Here is a 21,399-nt window from a genome sequence, read left to right on the forward strand (position 1 = left end):
AGTAAGACCCAAGGAAGAACAACAGACCCATGGGAAGCTAGTGGCAAAATTTTCACTTACCCACATTGGTCAAACCAATACTCAAACTCATATGGACAAAGGCAAAATATGAGTGATGTTGAAGTCAAGCACCTGAGACCACTCTGTCATCCCGAGCCCCATCAACAATAGCAGCATATTTATAACATGTTTTATTTAAATGTCAAGTCCTCGTATGTAGGAATGGACCCCAGGGTCAATATCATAGCATTATACATTTTTCTTTTCATGCCCAGCAAATTGCCCAGGGTGTCCCATCTAATATGCATTGACACTAGGGTTATAGATCAAACGTGCCAGTTCTCAGACATGTAAGATGCACAACTCCGAAGTTGTTTATGTAAAATCTCCCCCACCTCCAGGGCACATGCAAAATTCTAGTTTTGATACAATCCACACCTCTAGGACTATAATTGACCCAAGATTCATGTGTCTAGCTTTAATGATATTTCAAAAGTACAGTGACATTACTCGTGTACAAATTCACACATGTAAGGGCATAACATGAGACAGAATTTATATCCTTACACTTTTCTTTTGTTGCTGATTTAAGATATTACCATTACGCTTAAAATTTCCTTGGTAACAGTTTAAAGGTCACATATTTTCTAATTTTTTGAAAGCCTGGGTAATTTTAATACATATTAATACTTCAGCTCCTCAAATAATAGCTGATAAATCTTTAACTGGGCAATCTGGTTTTCCTTCATAAATTCAATTGCTATTCTATGGCACACTCATTATTGTCTAGTATTTGACAAAAATTGCAGTAACACTTGGAATTAGCTGCTGTTGTAATTGACAACTTGCAAAGTTAACTTGCATTTAGACTGCCCCCAATTTTTTTTCCACATAAATGTAACCGATTTAAATTTAGTCCTCAGGAATAATTAACATTTTTGACTGGTTCTGCTTGTACCCTGGTACACAAAAATGCATCAATTTAAAATATTTGCAACAAAAAGGATCACTATAGGTCAAAGTCCAGTAATGAATTTGAATATTTCAAAATACAAGGATAACTATTGGCATAGTTAGGATTCTAAGCTGCCACACAATATCACCTTGAAAGTAATTTGTTGAAGGTTCAATCTCAGAAGTTCACATTTTATTCAATACCCATTTGATACTAGAAAAAGCTGTTAAAAACATGAACTGATAGCCTTGCCAAACATGTGGCTTGGTGATAGTCAAGGTATTATTGACTGATATGATATGTTCAGCTTATTCGTAATACAGTTTAAGGCAAACCAGAGGTGTAAGAAAAGGTATGGACAAGAAGAAATTCGACTTAAAGCTAAAACCTAACCAATTTATAAAACTGGAGGCTATTTATTATACAGTAAATACAATAATATCTACTGCAGATACCCATTTCACAACCAAGTTTGTATAACAGTAAGCTTGTCAGTTAAATTAATATGATGGATGTCCAAGGGAAATTAACTGCTACTGCAATATGATAAAAACAGAACATCCTCCCCTCTGCACATAGTAACTCTCCCCACCACTTTTCTATGAGGTGTAAAACTATACCTTCAGGCAGCTAACCTTCTATTATTATGGCAACTATTTCAACTAGTCCAATGAATGTTTATGTGACTTTAAGCCTAGTTTCAGTTTTCAAAGATTTAATGCTGTCTGGGAGATTACAGATATAATTTTGGTCATTTTACACTCTTCATCTTGTAATCTACTGTATTTGTATTGTTCAGTAATTTCACATTGTTGGCCTCATTGCTAAATCCTGTATAAATACAAGTTTGGTTTGTATTATTTGGTGACAAAATGTTTCATTTGCATTCATCTCTATTTCTTGCAAAGGGTAATTAGGTCAAAATGTAAGAAATGAGTAACAAAACTGAATGAGGTTTGCTTGACATCTGGAACATTTTTTCAGTATTTTTCATGTAGACTGAAAGAATATACTACACCAAATAAATTGTATCAGCATTAACAGAAACTAATACATACAAGTTAATCTCCTATTTAAGTGATTACACTTTTTCATCACTTTCACCTGTCCATCTGGTAATATTAGTTGTCAGATGGCCAAAGCAGCAATCCTAAGTACTAAATTGATGCTGCACTATTAGAGGTTGTATTTTGGATAGTGCTGTGTACATTTCATTGCATGGGAACATGTTCAACAAACAATTTTAAAAATAGTTTCAGGAGTCTTTGCTCAGAAATATTTCATTTCTTTTTGTTGTTGTTGTTGTTGTTGTAGGGTTAAACGCCATTTTTCAGCACATGATAGGCTATACATGGCAGCCTGTATTAATGGTGGAGGAAGAACTCGGGGGGGAAAAACCCACAAAGAACCACCAACCCTCAAGAAGCTACTGGCAAGCTTTCTCACATACCCACATTAGCCAAATCCAAGACTCGAAACCCATGCAGACACAGGTGAGATGGCAGTAATTCGTAACGAAGAACGCTTTAGACCACTTGACCACTCGGGGCTCCCTTCATTTCTTGTACTACATGTATATGAATATGTTTTAATGGGCGAGTCTTTGAACATTAAATGGCATTGTGTACAACTTGAAAAGAGCATTTTGTATGTGTATTGTAGCTGAGTTGACAGGTAGATTCCATGTGATGTAGTGGACATCCACCGTTACAAAAATCATATTGCTGTGACTAAATAACTGGGGCAATAAAACCTAATCTGTCCGGTCTGTGACGGAAAGAGCGTGAATGATTAAGGCTCTGTCTGGGAATGTGGACTTTCTGTAATACATAATGTATGTACTGTAAGCAGTAATGTGTAGGATACTGGTCTCTGATACAGTACCTATGTTTGGACAAATGAGGTCTGAAAAGGAAGAGAAGTCTGCACCTGTATTCAAATGGGATTAAAGCAGTTCTTACTGTGCCACATGCACAAGTTCTCCAATCTGAACACAGAACAAGGCAATATTATTTTACATAATGAACAAAAATTGAATTAATTCAGTTTATTTATTTCACATATGCCATGTAACATATTACATAAATAACAGCCATGAAACACTCAAATCTTTCCCAGAGTCAAGCATTTGTATCTGCCCACATTTTTTCTCCAAAAACTGTCACAGACAAAGGTTTTGTACAGTTTCTGTCCGTTCTTAGAATCTACTAGTCTATAGAATTGATTTGTTTGCTCTTGATCTGCTATTATCCTCTGGGTATATCTTTTTGAAGAGAAATGGCAGGCATGCAATGAACTGCTATAAATCGGGCAGTTACTTCCTTTATCTGTAAACAAAAAAGATGAAAATAAATTATGCCATGACCAATAAATCGTTTCTGTATAGTCATCAGATCTAATTACCCCACTGACTCAAATTAAACACCTGCTAAAATATATTCAAACAGAGATCCATATAAGAAATTGTATCATACCAGACCTGCCAACCCTGACAAGTCTGTCGCAGTAAGGCAGTTGATTTTTATCGTAAGATTGACCAGTTTTCAGTAATTTGTTACAAACTATCAGTAACTTCTATTGCAAAGCTGGAAAATGTAATTAAAAGTTCAACGTAGCAGTGATAAACATTATGTTCAACTGAAAAGTTTGTAAAGTATGCGTAGACTTTCTTTACCACTAGTACAGTAGCACAAATTTGGTTCCAAACCATATGCAACTCAATGGCTTTTTGCTATCTCTCAACTTGATGTAATTCTTGGAAATTCTTCTTCCATTTCACATGATGATGGCAATCATATCTCTTGCCTCGAGACATACTCAAAATGACATGTGATGTCCAATAAACGTAACTGTGTCCTTTCCAGCTTTTATTCACAACTATCTGAATACTCCTTTTTATTCTTCTGTGTTCATTATTAACACTTTTCTAGAAGCTTATTTTCCCTTTCGTCCTAAACATGCATCACTTGCTGGATGCCATTTTTAAAAAATTTCTATAATCAACAGTTTGATCATACAGACTCTTCACATGAACAAATACTTGTAGTTTAAAGCATCTGGGGTGCTGTTGTAAAGTTAGTCTGGTTCCCTAATTTCACTAATTCTAACATGAAACCTGGATCCAAATCAAACACAGATGAACCAATTATCCGGATTTTTAGGCAACGATTATTTTTTCGTAGTTTTTGCTTGGATGCTGTAAGTCTATTGTAAGGGTAATTTTCTTAAGACTTAAGGCAAAATCATAAGGGTTGGGAGGTCTGTAATACACTAGGGCATGTACTGTTCAACTGCAGTCAAAATTTCATTGTAAATTAGAGCTACAGATTTTAGTAATTGGATATTGTATTCCAATGTTTGGAACTAAGTCTTTTTTTTCTTCAAATCTCAACAGACCATTTTATAAACACTGTACAAACACAACTTAAAAAACCAGACCTAATCATAGTGCATTTATGAACTTTGACAATGTGCTGAATGGCTTAGTGACCAGGGTGGACTATGCTGGAAGGTTTTTTCTTTCTATTTTCAAAGATAACTTAAAATAGTATTTTTCAAAACATGTGTGTCAGGGGTTTTGGGAGTAAAAATCATGCTTTTTTCATGTCACGCCACGTAGTGGTAATTTTTGTATTTCACACTGTGTTATGCCAGTCAACAGCTTGAAAATGTATTTCCGTACTGCATCAGTGCGATCGAAGTCTTCTCAGGTAAATTAGATTTTTTGATGAGCCTGACAGGCACCTCACTTAGAATTCAGGAAATTATAGGGGCTCCGGGCGTCGGGTTATCAATATTTTTTTAGCACTGTATAGTTCTTATCCTAAATTAAACTACCTTGTAAATTTAAGTCCTACATGCAGATTTTTCTGGATAAATATGACAACAACCACTGAATGACACAGAGCATAGCCAATATAGCTTATGTACTAGCTAATCACTTCTAACACATTACTGTTGCTCTAATGGCAATTGAAAAGTTGCTGACACAAGCCCATGAGGTCCAGCAATTACAAACTATGCAAACAATTCAGATCTCAATGTTACAGTTTGGTGAAGTTGTGACTTTTAACCCATGCAACGCTACAGACCAGTAAAGCAGCCCAGGAACAATAACTCCCACTCAACAATGAAGAATTGTATTCTGGTCTCACATACCTGTCTCATTTTGGCAATAAATTCTGATTGGTCAATGTCTGGGATTCCCCTATAGTAAATATTTAATTCATACATTGATTCATTTCCATACTATTTGGATACATTCAAACTTTAAGGTAGGTTCTTTACAAGAAAGTTGTTTTTTTTTCTTCTTCTATAAATGGAAATCCTCAAAGTCACCTAAGTACATCCAAAGTGGCAGACTCGTCTGATGATTAATCAGAATTATCTGGGGACAAAATAATTGAAAATATTGGCAATTTTGATTTTGCAAAGACAAATACAGAGAGGGAACGTATACAACAAGAATGGTGTGATATTGTTGGTGATGGTGACTGCTATGAGGAATTTAAAGGTTTTGAACTTGCCAATGCGTACGAGACACCTGAATTTTGTCAGTGGACAAAATCTCCATCGGAACATAATATTCACACAATTTCTGAACGTCTAGGTCAAACACGAGCATTTAATGGATCAGGAATACCTCTTGAATATTTTCAGCAATTTTATAACAACAACGTGTCTGCAGAAATAGCAAGATTTACAAACACCAATGCACAACTGAAGCGAGAGACTGACCCAAATCAAGACAACGGTGTTTGGACTGATGTCAAGTTATCAGAAATAAAGGCATTTTATGGCCTGTTGATATTGATGGAAGTTATGAAATTTGACTGAGATGAACTGTATTGGTATAAAAGTGAGAAAGTTTGGCTTCTTGGATCAAATTTTGGAGAAATTATGTCATATTACAGGTTTGTCCAGGTAAAACATTACCTACATTTCAGTGATGATACCAGTCAAAATCTTCAAGGTGACAAATTGCACAAAATAAGATTCATATTAGATCATGTTGTCTGCAATTCAAGTCAGAATAAGTTCCAAGCAAAGAAATTGTGGATGAAGCCATCGTACCATTTAGAGGTAGACTAAAACAATACATGAAAAACAAACCTGTCAAGTTTGGCATCAAGTTATGGATGGTTGCAGATGGAGTGTCAGCATATTGCTACAATTTAGAGGTCTACCTTGGGAAAAAATTGAACTTATGTGAACAGAAATCTAGGTTTGGCAGCCAGAGTAGTTACTGAACAAGACCTTTGCAAATGAAAGGCTATGTCAACTACACTGACAAATTTTACACCAGTCCTCAGTTAGCAGATTACTGTTATCGCATAAATACCTACCATTGTGGCACAGTGCGCACAAATTGAAAGGGATATCCAAAAGACTGAGTCTTGTCAAATGCAGTAGCAAGCTGCCTAGCCAGAGGATCATCAGACGCTCATGTATGGTCCATTACTTGCATCTTATTGGAAGGACAAAAGAACTGTACACTACCTGTCATCTTTCCATGTACCTGTTGAACCGGATTTAACCACAGCACAAAGAAACAAAGGATGGGACTGAGATCGTGCTTCCAGCAACACCAACTGTGCTTGCCTATGCACAGTACATGGGAGTAGACAGGCTTGATCACAATACAAGGACAAATCATTCCAAAGAAGTGTATGCAGTGGTACCAAAAAGTAAAAGCGAAGATGCGGGAGCAGTTGTTGTACGTTGCCTATGTCATTCAGGGAACTGTCATTGATCATAATCCTCCTAATAAAAGGAAATGGGATTTGCTGTCATTTCGTCTTGATGTTGTTCATGCACTTATTGGAACATTCAGGTCCAAATGGCCTTTCAAGCATCCCTGAAGTGAAAGCAGCATTGACAGTAGACTTGATTACAAAGACCACTGGCCAACAAGTGCAGGTGGATCAGACAGATCGTGCACTGTATGAAACAAGAAATGTTGCAATTATTTGGCAAGCCATCCTGGTACATCAGTGAGGGATAACCCTTATAAAAGGTGCAAAATCAACAATGGCTTGTGAGAAGTGTGATGTGATTTTTATATTTTCTTTCAAGACAAAAGACTATTTCCATCAATACTTACCAAAATACAACTTATCTGGAATTATTTACACACATGAATCAGTCATATACATCTTCTTTGTCACACACATATTGTACGATATCTTTAGGGGTCATCAGTCTGTCTGCATCTGAGTCAGGAATTTCAAACCCTGAAGAAGAAAAATAATCTTAGTAATATAAAAAATATTAAACTTGTATCATACAAAACATGAGTACCATGCCTTTTGTCTTGTATCATACTTGGTAATATGGTCATTTTCATTTCCTGAAAAATTTAAAAGAATAAGCTAATTATTCCAGAGATTGAAAGAGACAGAACTAGTCTTGTGATTGAAAAAATAGTGCCAACTGCAGTCCAAACAATTTTAACTCAACCAAATTACGGTCTTCTGGAACTCATTATAATGGCAAGAAAATATAACTGGTCATTTACATACAAACATGATAGCCCATTTCATTTGCAAAGAAATTATATCAAGTGATTTCCAAGTAATTGTGCAAACAAGGTGTTCACTATAAAAATGCATGTTCAGCACCATTTTCATTTAGGACCAACCAGACTCCACAAAATTTCTTCAAGTGAAAACCCTATGTTGATATGACCATCCATTTAGTAAGAATAGCAATAAGATTTTTAAGATGGCCACTGTAGTGGCCATATTGGATGCCCAAGTGATAATATTTTCATCCAAGTCTAACCAGACCAGGGGATGAATGCACATGTCTAAAGTTTCATTTCAGACATAATCCGCTGGCATAGCCTAATTGTCAAACAATCAAACAGATACTGCTATATATATTTACCCAGCAATTCATAACCAAGGCACCATGAGCAAAGGATAGCTCATTAATATTCACAAAGGACAAGTCAACACTATTTATAACCAATTGTGAACAGAAATGGTACTATTTCCCTTTAATCAGTCATTTGCTTCACTTTCTAAAAAAAGTTTACTGCTATATATATTTACCCAGCAATTCATAACCAAGGCACCATGAGCAAAGGATAGCTCATTAATATTCAAAAAAGACAAGTCAACACTATTTATAACCAATTGTGAACAGAAATGGTACTATTTCCCATTAATCAGTCATTTGCTTCACTTTCTAAAAAAAGTTTACTGCTATATATATTTACCCAGCAATTCATAACCAAGGCACCATGAGCAAAGGATAGCTCATTAATATTCACAAAGGACAAGTCAACACTATTTATAACCAATTGTGAACAGAAATGGTACTATTTCCCATTAATCAGTCATTTGCTTCACTTTCTAAAAAAAGTTTATAGCTTTTGATACAAATAACAGATTAAGCAAAGGTTCTTCATAGGGTAAAGTGAACTACAAATGGAGCCCAAGTAGGGCCTGATATTAGTAATTTAATAATCTTATAACAAGCTTCACAATGAAAATGATGCATTTAGCTCAAGTTTTCTTTAAGGCAAATAACACTTTATTTTGACTAACCCTTGAGACGCTCATTTAGATTATGACAGGGGTCTGACCTAGATTAGGAGTGGCCCCAGGCATAAGGCTATCCAACTTTTTGAACTCTTAACTGCCATATATTTGAAGGAGGATTAGCCATATGTGAACAAATTTGAAAGGTATCCCAGCCAGGATACTTGATCTCAAATTTGATCAAATTCTTTCAAAGTTTCTGGAAAGAAGTAGCATAGAGGGTTATACTGTTTTAGTAATAGTACCCGTGGTTTGAAAACAATTTTTGCAAACATGAAAGCATTTCATGCAAGGTTGTTCTGTGCTAAATTTGGGAAAAACTGGTCAAGTGGTTTCAAGTACACGTTTTAAATAGCGATAGTTAACAGACACGCAATACAAATTTCCAAGAACTGTTTCACAGAAATGTATGCATTCTGAATCTCAAACTTATTTATCTGGTTTGCATTTTTTGGGGGGCAAACAGAGGCAGTCCAAACCTGTGATCACCAAGTCAATATAATGGGTGATTACTTATGAAAGTCTCTATTCCACATTTTAGCAAAACTGGATCAATCAGAAATATGGTTTGGTTTGAGGGATTTTTTTTATGGCAGTTGGAGTAAAGTACTTTGCCCAAGGATACACAATGGTAGCCAACCCATGGGTCAGAAATTTGGACTATAGAGTGTAAAAAGGAATTGCTGAGATGCAAATGAAGGGCAATACATGGCAAAAGCAGCACCATAGCATAAATGGACTTGGCTTTATGATCAGGTGTTCTAAAAAAAACCTAAAATATCAAAACAATTTTTAAATGTGTGCTAAATTTGATTTTGATTTAGGAAGTTTTTCACAGTTACTGGGTATAAAGGCTGAATGGGGTGTGAGGGCACTTAATAGCATGGCTTAAACATGAAGAAAGCAGTAACTGATCTCTTACTAAATGACTTTTTCAAAACGACTTTTAACTACCCTTTCAAAATCTATTTCAAGAAATTTAATTATTAGTAAATTAAATATCGTACCAAATTCATCTTCCATGGCCATAACAATTTCTATCTGGTCCAGACTATCCAATCCTAAATCTTTCATGAAGTGGGATTCAACACTAAGCTGAAACAAAAACAATCATATATCAGTGAAATTGTTTTACCCTGGCACCTGATATCTCCAAATTAAGCTTACCTGCCCATAATGCATAAAATGGCTAAGAACCACTCTTCCATCATATCCATGACATATTTAACCTGCATCTAAAGGACACACCTTCACAGAGAACAAAATGTTAGGGTCTCTCGTGCATCATTTAGAGACAGGTTTTACTTTATATAATTCCATATTGTAATGGTTAAATATTAATTTTGTAAATGAGTACAACTGAAATTCAAATCACAACACTAGCATGCCTGAAATACATTCTACATCAGGTCAAAGTTTGGATAATCATCTTCCTGCCTTTGAATGAAGATGAACCAATGGGCCTGCAAACACCTGCCTAATCGAAGAAATTGCAATTATACACTGATACAGTGAAGTCACCATTGTTTTTGTGGGATACCATTGTACTATGGATTTTAAGGTTATTGTAAATCATGAATTTAATGATTCACAAAACCATGATTCTTCCCCAATCAAACAATTTCAGTGCTATTGAAAATAAGATAAAAAATACTAATAAAACTTATAAAAGTATTAAAAATATCTTTGTTTTCTTCACCAAAGTTGCCAACTGCATTATAGTGAGAACTATTATGTATGGAACTGCAAAACACTGAGAATAGCATAATATACTAAACTTTAGTATGATTAGAACTATCAAAAACTGCTAAATAATGGTTATTTCAAAGATGGAAATAAAGATATAACACTAAGCTCCATCTTGTTTCCTTTCAACCCAAACTGTTATACACTGGTATGCTTTTGGTCATGAAGTCCATAATGGTACCTTGTTATATACTAAACTGCACTATAATGAGGAAAAGCTGTATTAGGAAATAGACAAAGGGAATGTTCTCAGTGCAATAATGTTAATGGATATTCTGATTAAACATTTTGTTTTAGCTCATATTCAAAAACAGATCTCAAACCATGCTTTAGTGGCATTTCAGGTGATACATCCATGGTTATTGTTGTGGTTCCTCAAACGTCAGTTTTACGACCACTTTTCTTTATAGAGTTTTTCAAAAATCTCCATATAAGACCACACTGATATATTTATGTATAAAAATGACACAACTGCTCAAATGGCAGGTAAAAATACCGACAAAATTGACAGTAAGCTCAATTCTGAAATTTTTATCTGTGGACCAACAATGTCATGTTTATAAATTCTCAAAAAAGTCTTGTTAATTTGCAATATTCAGCTGAAAAAGAGAAAGCAACAGACCCTTTCAGACATGATAAGTACAAACGTCACGGATGTACTACTTTTACAGCTAATGACATTCTATTATGGAATAAACAAATCAACTCTGTATGTAGCAAAATATCTTTCAGGTTATTCAATTTGAAAAGATTTATGCATTTTTTCGATGTTAAAATCAAGAATTACTTTTTTTTACATTTGAATGCCTGCAAAAGAACTGGTGAGATCTTTTTGATGCACTAAAAGAAATTTTATTCTAAACACTCAAGTTTACCATTAAAGATAGAAAATGTGCAATGGATCTGCCTGCACATACAAAGTTAAAAACAATTTGGAATCATATTATTTAAATACTTTTAATACAGTTTCAAACTTTATAGTCACATATTTTTCTATTAAAACAACCCCGATTTCCAAAATACAAGACTGAAATATTTCAATAAAGAGTTTTACATGCAATGGATTTATATTATTTGGAATATATTATCTTATGATATTTAACTGTGTAGAACCGTTGCTTCTTTTAGATAAAAATGTGAAACAATCCTTTTAACCCAATATATAATTTTATATTTTGTAACCAACTTACATTATTTGACTGCATCTATGATAATATTCTCTTACGTCGTTCTTGTATTTATGACTCAAAATAATGTGAATACTGTGCATTTTAATAATCACAACCCTGTGTGAGACGGGTCTTTGGCTCAAAAGTCCTTCAAAAATAAATAAAGTATGCAAAGAATATATGAAGCAATAATAAGATTTTCAGGAAGACCACTATGCTGGCTACGCTGTGTATCAGACCTGCATCATTTACATTTAGTATAAACCTAGTCATGAAGATAAGTCAGATATGACCATCCATTTAGATGAATAAGGGATAAGATTTTCAACATGGTCATCAACATGGACATAGTGGATGTCAAATCAGTACTATTTTTATGCAGGACCATCTATAAATCAACTCAAGTTTTTTTAATGGTAAAACTTCTGTCCATTCAAGAACAGTACTGATAAAAAGATCATAAAGATTGGGATTTCCAACAGGTACCAGTTTATGACAGCCTTCTATTTAGAAGAAGCAGCCATAACAAGATTTTTAGGACAGTCATGAGGCTGGCCATACCACATGACAGATTGGCATTAATTTTATTTACTACAAATTAGACATGATAACTCTTCTGGTGAAAGCCCCAGGTAGTTATGGCCATCCATTTCAAAGAAGTAGCAATAAATAAATTTGGTCGTAATGATGGAGTTCTAATTGGCACTGACTGGCACTATTTTCACTTACTACCATAAAGACATCACAAGTCATTTCAATAAAGTCCAATGTAGATGCGAACAGCAATTCAAAGGTTTAGGTGATAGTAGGATTTTTAAAATGACCACCATGGTGGCTATACTGTTTGTCAGATTGGTACTCGTTTCATTTAAGACTGAATAAACCTAAGAATGAATTTGTATAGTTTATGAGGGGTAGCAATAGCTTGTTCTAACAGTAACCAGACCAAATGCCATGACATGAATTCTTCTGATCCATTACCAATAGAGCTAAAACTTAAGTCATATAGTAAAGTTTGTATACCACATGCTCAAAGACTGTTTTCTTTAAGACTTCAGTTATTTGTTAAATCTGTAATTCTACACGAATGAAATAAATATAAATAGTCATGTTGTAAAGTTTGTACACTTCATGTTCAGAAAAACTGTATTCTCTTGAAAGCCCCCTACTTCAGAGTTATGTGTTAAAACCATACTTATACACAAAAGAAATCCAAGTACCTTATAAGGATCAATTTTATCATACAGCCTCAAAACCAACAAAACCCTTTCTTCAACCATCTTGATAGTGAGAGGTGGTTTTCCACTGTAAGTTCTGACAAAACTTTGTTGGCTGTCGGGAATCTGTAAAGAGAAACAACTTAACTAACAGAAAGTCATACCTTGTCTTTATTTATCTTATCAAAATCCCTGCAGACTTTAAGTACTCTTTCTTCAATATCTGCCTTGGACAGTTTTTTGGTTGCATACTTTCTTGCTGACACTTCTTGCAACTGTAAAGCCTAAAACATAAGCAAATTTGATAAACTTAAGTCTCCGACTGTTTAGAATGCTATTTACAATTACCATGACTATATTAAATTTAAAAAGCAACTGAACATGGATAAAATCTTCTACAACCTACTTTTCATCATATAATACAACATGACAGTCTTTCCAGCAACCCTTTGTGATAAAATAAGTATAAAGTATGACTACTTTTTTTTTATAAAGCAGAGAAAATATATTGATATTTTATAAGTAAAACAAACTTTTTATGAAAAACTTTATCTAAATTATTGCAAAAACAAAACCTTTACTTGACTTACCTACATTAACTTGAACAAAGACATCATTTTACATACCAGTTGTCTCTTCAGATAGGAATCTCAGTGGACTGGACAGCAAATCTTCCCATTTGCTAATAAATACTGAGAGGAAAAATACTGAAGGGGGAACTAGAAACCTTTCAACATGATCCCTTAATTTTTTTATCATAAGTTTACATAAAATTGAAAATCAAAATCGGGAGAATATGGCCATTTGGAAATAATAGGGAGAAATAGGGAGTCTGCCCAAATGTAGGACTAACTATAGCTACTGGAAAGACTGCAATACTGTGACAAATTTAAATAATATGCTAGCAATGATTAATACTGCACATACAAACTAAAACAAGGAATCAATGAAAGGGTAATTACGTCACTGACTTGTACATGTCATGTCTGGCAATGAAACAAAACAAAAACATGTTTACTCAAAAGCATGAATCCAACTGGAGAAAGTATTGGTAGCAGACAATATACAGACTAGATTTTTGACTGATGCCAAGGCAATGGGAGTTCAGAGTCTTGCCTGCCATGACAGCTAATTCCAGTTGGTCATATAAGATCTGAACCTGTTACCCATTGGATGGAAGTTTAGATAAATGGCCAAGTCACTATGTGGAGGAGGGAAATTGTACTATGCTTTAATAATATGCCGCAATTAAAAATAGTTTCATCAGATAAACTATGTTCCAAAATAATGAGGATGTAACAAAGGAAGAGCTGAAAAACACATCACTTCTGCCTGAGAAACTAGTGCAGGCAGGGGTCAATTTAAACAAAATTAATATGGCCAATCACATTTGGCCAAATGTCAGACATATTCGTTTTGTTAAAGAAAATATACAAGTTTACCAACTTGGTATTCCCTGACATCCAACAAAGGCCAATAAACTCAAAGTGAATTATTTGATTATGACGGATTACATTACCAAGGTCAAATATTAAGCAAGGCCAAGTTTCCAATGGTGCTGTCTTATGCCCTTGATCAGTTTTCCATTTCTCAGATAAAGGAATCGTTTACAAAAACTGGGATTCACCCATGTTATCCTGACACTACTGACAAAGATACAGCTTGTTAATAGCTATTTTAAAATGGTGAATTGTCAACCCGTTCAATCATGTGGCCCATCCACATCAGCAAAACCAACATCTGATGAAGAAATACTGGCATCAAAATCAGTCTGTCCACCTTGTGGTAGTTACCTTGGTAGCAAAAGGCCTTATACCACATCACTTATCTAACATCTTAGTAGTGGCATGTAACAGGGATTCATTGCTGAATTCAGTTTTCAAGTTAGCCAAATGTTGGAGCTAGCCACTTATTACAAGTGGCAAAAGCACCCCAGGAGAAACAGCACCAACATTAAGTACGAGATGAGTAGTGACAATACTGCCATCATAAGTGAGATGAACTAGATCAAAATACTCCAGAGGCACTTACAATAACAGAACTTGAAATGGTGCTATGCAGCATCAAATCAGGCAAAGCAGCAGGATATGACAACATCCTGCCTGAGTTCCTGAAGTATCTTGGCCCAAAGGCAAAGGAATGGCTTGCTGCTTTTTACATCCGGGTTGTTAGGGAAAAGTGCAAACTGACTTTCTGGTGTCAGGCAAAGATTATTGCGATCCCAAAGCCTGGCAAAGATCCAAACAATGTGGCAAGTTATCTGCCAATCTCCTTGCTTTCATTCTGTTTAAGGTACTGGAGCTTCTGATTCTACAAAGAATTGGTCCTGACTTGGAGAATATCATAACTATTGAGCAGGTTGGCTTCAAGCATGGCTGTAGCACTTGCGATCAAGTCCTTGCCCTGACTACACTTGTAGTTATTTTTCTGGATCTAACAGCAGCATGTGACATGGTCTGGCTTGCAGAGCTGTTGTTGAAAATTTCCAGAGTATTGCCATGCTGGATAGTTGAGACTACTGAACTGTTCCTTTGCAACAGGCACTTCAGAGTGCACATCAGAGACAGCTGCAGCTCGTGGAGGCGTCAGATTAATGGACTTCCACAAGGGTCTGTTCTTTTGCCAAGTTTGTTCAATGTCTATATCAGTGTCTTACCTGTAACACAGTCGCGCAAGTTCATGTATCCAGATGACATTGCTCTCTGGACCCAAAGTCACTCATTTGCTGAGCTTGAGGGGGTACTGAACAAGGCCCTAGAGGGTATGACAGACTTCTTCAGGAATGCCACCTACAGCCAAGCGCAACAAAGACTGTCTCCAGCATCTTCCACCTTAACAATGCAAATGCAAACAGTGAGCTTTGCATCCTCCTCAATGGGCAGCAAATAAAACCAACCAACCAAAGACACCAACATACCTTGGTGTGACTCTGGTCAGATCACTGACATTCTACAACCACCTGAAAGAAAACTGCAGCAAAACTCGGCACATGAAACAACCTACTCCACAAACTGGCAGACTCAACCTGGGACACTAGTGCTCAGAAACTCAAGACATCAGCACTGACCCTCTTTTATTTGACAGCCGAGTATTGTGCTCCTGTCTGGGATGGATCATCCCACACTAAATTTGTTGATGTCCAGTTCAACACAACAAGGTGCATAATCTCAGGAACACTACATCCCTACTCCTTTACCATTGCTGCCAGTACTCAGCAACATTTATCCTCCACAGCTGCATCACCAGAAAGCAGCCACAAAAGTGTTGGCTAATTATGCCAGTGAGAAACTTCCACTGTACATGGACATCACCTCACATCCAGCAGTCCACTTAATTTCGAGATGCCCAATCTGGTCAAGCCTGTTGCCAGAAGATATGACAGCTATTTCGGCATGGAGTGTCAAGTGGTCTTCAACAGATGTTGTAAGCCACTCTCTTGTAGCTGAACCATCTGTCTGCCCACCTGGCTTCAACCTTCTACGTCATCTATGGACCACACTTAAAAGCTTTTGGACAGGGCAGGTTTGTTGTGCTTTCAACCTTGTATATGGGGCCAGGCCACTAAGTATTCTTGTTGCTGTGGAGCTCTTCAGACCTTGTCACACATTTTTAACAACTGTCCACTGACAAAGTTCCCCCAGTGGACTGCAGGCTCTGCACCTTGCTGATGAGGACATTAAATGGCTGAGCATGTACTACACACGATAATAAAAATCTAACATCTTCCCAGCAGAACTAGTTCAAAAAAACTTAGGAGAGCACAACTGGTGTTACATCCAAGAGTACTAACATGTGATGATTTTTACCGGAAGTTAGAGGAAATGGCAACTGAGGAGAAATATGTGTGTGATTTGGATTTTTAATGTAGCTTTACAAAAATTTCAGTCATATCGCTACGATGACTGCAATGTGGCAGTTTATAGTGATGTCTAGCCCTGGGGCATCATGCTGCAGACATGTAGCATAATGTCCCACCCAGTCACGTTATTCTGACACCAGGCCAACCAGCCCTAACACTAACATCTTAATGCTGAACACCAAGTGAGACAGCTGTTAGTACCTTTTTTGTAAGTCTTTGGTATGACCTGGCCGAGGATCGAACCCAAAACCTCCCGCATCCAAAGCGAACGTTCTAACCACTAGGCCACTAGAGTGGTCAAGGGGGAGAAGAAAAGGCAAGAACTAAAAGGATGCATAAAGGTTAGATCTAAGAGAAAAGCACAGAAAACAGTACAGAAGGTAAAGAATAAGGAAAATAAATCAAGAAAATGTTTGGATGGAAAGGGAAAGAAATCTAGCTCTAATTTATTAAATGTAGTGAGAGCAAGTCTTCTGATCCACCAGTGGAGGAGTCCCAAGATGAGTATGTGTGTGAAAGTGTGTGTGATTGTGATTTTTAAAATAGCTTTAATAATTTTTCAGTCATATTGCTACGATGTCTACAGTGTGGCAGTTTACAGTGATGTCTAGCAATGGAGCATCATGCCAAGGACATGAAGCTTGATGTCCCACCCAGTCCATACATGCCAACCCCTGATGAGGAAAAAATGTAATCCAAGTGGACAAAAAGTGGAATCCAAGCAGAAAAAGAGTAATCCACATATAACATGCTAAAAATTCAAGGAACAACGCTTTATTTGCCCCTCTCGTCTTTTAACATCCTTTACTGCTTAAAGTTTTCATATGTAGCACTTTTAGCTGTAGAAAACAACAGAATATTATGTTGCATTTTAAAACACTTTGTACCAGCTGAGACCATAAATGTTTTGCACACCAGTAGAGCACTAAGTACTGGGTTACTGAGCCTGGATCTGAATTCAGTTTTATTTTTGTTAACAATACTGAACGATCTCTCACAGTCAGCATTACAATGGTAAATAACCAATATTCCTTTCATAACCTGACCGGGAAGAAGAAATTTAGATCTTCCAATGACTGGGTCTTTTAGCTGGGAAATAAGGTGCCATTGCACATCAGCTCTATATTGTCAGGTGGAATCCCAACTTGATACTTCAGGAATTCTCCTTCCAAATGATCCAAGGTAGACAAGGGTGGCAATAGAAAGGGATATCTCTTGACAAAGAATCTAACACCTTTGAAACTTTTTGACTGTCTCTCATTTACATCAGCAACTGAAGCATTTAAAAGCATTTAATCTCCATGTGGGAATTTCTGGAGCATGTAATCACAGGCTGTAGCATAATAATCTCTAACATTATCACAGAATACCTTCACAGCAAGAGTAGAATTGTGTTCTACAAAGTCTCTTGCTTCTGCACCAATAGCAAGATCTTCATTACCTTTCTATTAAGAACTCAGTAAATAACACCTCTGCATTTATAACATTCATGTCTGCACTTGAATTCTCTGTAAATAAGAAGTTCCCTTAGTATTGGAGTTCGTAAGATCAGCTAATTCGATGCGTTTCTTTGTTTTCAAGTGTTTCTCCACATCAAATTTACCACCATGCCCAATATTAAAATCATTTCTGCACAGACTGCAATGAGCATGATGCTGCCCTAGAATGGAACACTGTATTATGCCATTCATGTATTCATCTTTGAATCTTTGGAGGATTCGGGGTTTTTTTTCTGATCCATCTATGAAATTCTTGGAAACAATATATATGCTCTAACACACACATGAACTGGAATCCATCTAAAGACAAACAGTAAAATTCGTTCCACACGGCATGCAATAGACATTACACGATGCTGCCCTAACGTCTTCGTCTTTGGATGATTCTGTTTCGTTTATTTTTTGCCTTTTTCTAATCCATCTGGGAAATTATCTGAAAGGAGATTATTTTGCTCTCATACACCAATCGACTAAATTAATATTTTTAGCGCCAACTAACTATAGACTGGTTCTGTACTAAATATGAATTAGAACAAAGAATCTCTGAGTAAAGTATAAAAATTAGAAAACCAGTCTGTTCTCTAAGCTCATACAGCGGCTATAAATAGAATACGAGGTCGAAAGTTTGAAAGTAGAACCAGCATGTTTCTTGGTAATAGGATAGTTACTATAAATAGAACATAATACTGTTAGGAAAGTGCACGCAAGTCCACGGACAAGCGTACTCTTATACTGTAGTTAAGTAGAAGCCGTCTTTTCTAAAATATGGTCTGTGGGATTACTGGGATGTTAATAAAAACGAGAAAACAATTGATTTTTGTAGAAGGTGGATATACCGAAAAAGCGTAATCCATATATGTTTATGTGTAAGGCATAATTTAGTGAAAAAAAAGCATAATGATTACGCCAAAAGCATAATAGTTGGCATGGATGCCTGTCACACTATCCTGACACCAGGCTGACCAGTCCTAACACTAACCTCTTAATGCTGAGTGCCAAGCGAGGCAGCTGGTAATGACATTTTTTAATGCAAGTCTTATGTATGACTTGGCCAGGGATTGAGCCCATGATCTCCTGCATCCGAGGCGGACGCTCTAACCGCTAGGCCATCAGAGTGGTTTCCAAAGATGAGAATGCTAAAGATGAGGTTAAGATAATATTCTAGGATCAGTGTGGCAATTGTCTACAGTGGTTCTACCAATGCTGTGTTGGAATATATACTCAAAAAGATAGTATCATTGCCAAAGATGACAGAATTCATCAGCTTCTTTACTGAACAATGAAGATGATTTTATTAGCAACAATGAATATATCAGTAATAAATTGTTTTATGTGCCAATAATGAAAATTTATAATTTATTTATTTATAGGTGTGCGACTTCTATCTCTTTTGTCCAAATTAAATGCAAATAATAATATAATTCTATTCATCTTGTGTTATTAATTTTGTATTTTACTCTCATGATTTCCTTGCCAAATTTGATTTCATAATTATTTCCAATGACCAAGAATTATAATTTCACAAAACATGTGTCCAATATAACGATGATTCTAAAGTGATGCAAACACAATGCCCTGAATGAAATACTACCTTTTCATTGGCCAACTGAAAATAGGTTATAAATAAAAATACAGGACATCATTTCTTTTAACCAATGAGAGGACAGTATTCCATTCTGCGATTTTTTCTTGCATATTAAGCGGGTGTGATCAGGGCCATGTTGGGCGGTAATGTGGGAAAATGATTTGGCATTCCTGAAAAGTATGATATTAAGTCAAACTTTTGATAGGGATACAGTCGAATGCCTGAGCTAAATATCAGTACCAAATTTATTAAGCTACATAAAGAAAATCTTGAAATATCAGCGTTTATTCTTAAATAGGTCGCGCGAGTAAGTTAAGAAGTGTCTTCCCTTGTAGTTATTATATAGTACATGTATGACAGGTCAATTTTAAGCAACAATACGAGCCCCTGTGGTTATTGGTTGCCAGTTGTGATATTTTTCTGAAAATTTGCCTTTCATTATTAGGTTATTCGACATCAAAACACGCTACACAGCGCCGTTAGTTAGGCAGTAAGACCCATCACCCCCCAGAACAAAAATATCGGGTGATGCGTATAAAGTTGCAGGACTAGTGTTGACATTAGTTTTCTTTTTACGGACAGAAACACGACTGTAGCATAATTGAAACTGTTTCCTGACTTAGAACGTTTAGTAGAAAATATAACTATTAAGCCTGGCATAAAGAATTCTTAAAACTGGTGTTTAATTACGAAAGAATAAATTTCAACCCATGTTATCACAATCTCATAGATGGGGGGGGGGGGTAGACAACACGTGAATGACATTGAGAAGACCTTTACCATTAGTGACAATATTTGCGATGATACCGTACATGAATGCAATTGTTTTGCATTATGTCTATAGTTCACCAATGCAGATGCAGAAAGGCGTGGCAGAATGCATCGCGTAACACCTGGCGCAGACAACAAAGTTCTGGCACATTTCACTAGGCCGGCCATTTTGCTGGGCAATTACCCCAACCATTCGGAACTACCTCTTCTATTTCTGCAAAACAAAAGTATGAGCTGTAAGATTGACTTAGCATGGTTCCCCGCCCGTTTGAAAGTGCATTCCATAGTGAGACCAGTCTAATGATTGACCTTGAAGCTACGAATGACCCTCTATAGCTGGGCTGCACAATTCCCGTCCTGCGGGCATCATCTTGACCGCGAACGTGTTCTATCCGGCCCTCAGGGCAAATTAAAACAACACAGAAATCTGACACGTGAACACTAATTATATTAAAGAAATTAGTGTTTGCAGCCCTCGAGTGGTCTTAGAAAATGGAATCTGGCCCTTGGCCAAAAAATGTTGTGCACCCATGCTCTATCGATATTACGTATCTCTAAAAGCGTGACATGTGCAAGGTGAAGTCGTTTGCATTTTGCAACATGTGCAGTGGAGAAAATATTAGCATACATATGTTATTTTCGTGTAGTTGTACACGATCTAAGCACACAGCTAACCAAAATGGCTGCCCTCGCGTGTTGGAAAAAAAGTACAATATCTATAGCAGTTGTTATATTTGGGAAACAAAGACTAAAGGCTTTTAATAAAGACTTGCCAGACTAAATACCAGCTTCTGAAAGTGCAATGAATGAATTAAAAAATATATACAAAGTAATTTTAAAAAAATCCAAAACAACCAGAAAGTGAAAATGACCAAGCGAAACTAACGGGATATATATATATATATATATATATATATATATATATATATATATATATATATATATATATATATATATAAAGGGAATTAAAAGTTATTTAAGCAATATCTAAGCTACACAATGCATCTATTCCGTACGTCAAGAGATTTTCCAGGTAGGCTCGATAAGGGTA

General features: G+C 36.1%; 1 protein-coding gene across 2 annotated transcripts; it reads right to left on the reverse strand.

Moving 5' to 3' along the window:
- Positions 1 to 2,987: 2,987 nt before the first annotated feature.
- Positions 2,988 to 20,562, reverse strand: LOC149803792 (acyl carrier protein, mitochondrial-like). 2 transcript variants are annotated; one of them, XM_089953593.1, is made up of 5 exons: positions 20,358 to 20,562; positions 12,799 to 12,918; positions 9,510 to 9,597; positions 7,059 to 7,188; positions 2,988 to 3,282 (listed from the first exon to the last, which is right to left on the reverse strand). In XM_089953593.1, exons 1-4 carry the CDS (start codon positions 20,514 to 20,516, stop codon positions 7,097 to 7,099), a joined length of 459 nt encoding a protein of 152 aa, XP_089809719.1. In that variant the 5' UTR covers positions 20,517 to 20,562; the 3' UTR covers positions 2,988 to 3,282; positions 7,059 to 7,096. The 2 variants fall into 2 exon arrangements, with proteins under 2 accessions (XP_089809719.1, XP_089809718.1); XM_089953592.1 differs by lacking the exon at positions 12,799 to 12,918 and adding an exon at positions 12,638 to 12,760 and having other exon boundaries at positions 20,358 to 20,561.
- Between the last annotated feature and the right edge of the window lie 837 nt (positions 20,563 to 21,399).

Source organism: Sinohyriopsis cumingii, chromosome 3 (genome assembly GCF_028554795.1).
Source record: "Sinohyriopsis cumingii isolate HCF-2022 chromosome 3, ASM2855479v2, whole genome shotgun sequence".
Taxonomy (NCBI): Eukaryota; Metazoa; Mollusca; class Bivalvia; order Unionida; family Unionidae; genus Sinohyriopsis; species Sinohyriopsis cumingii.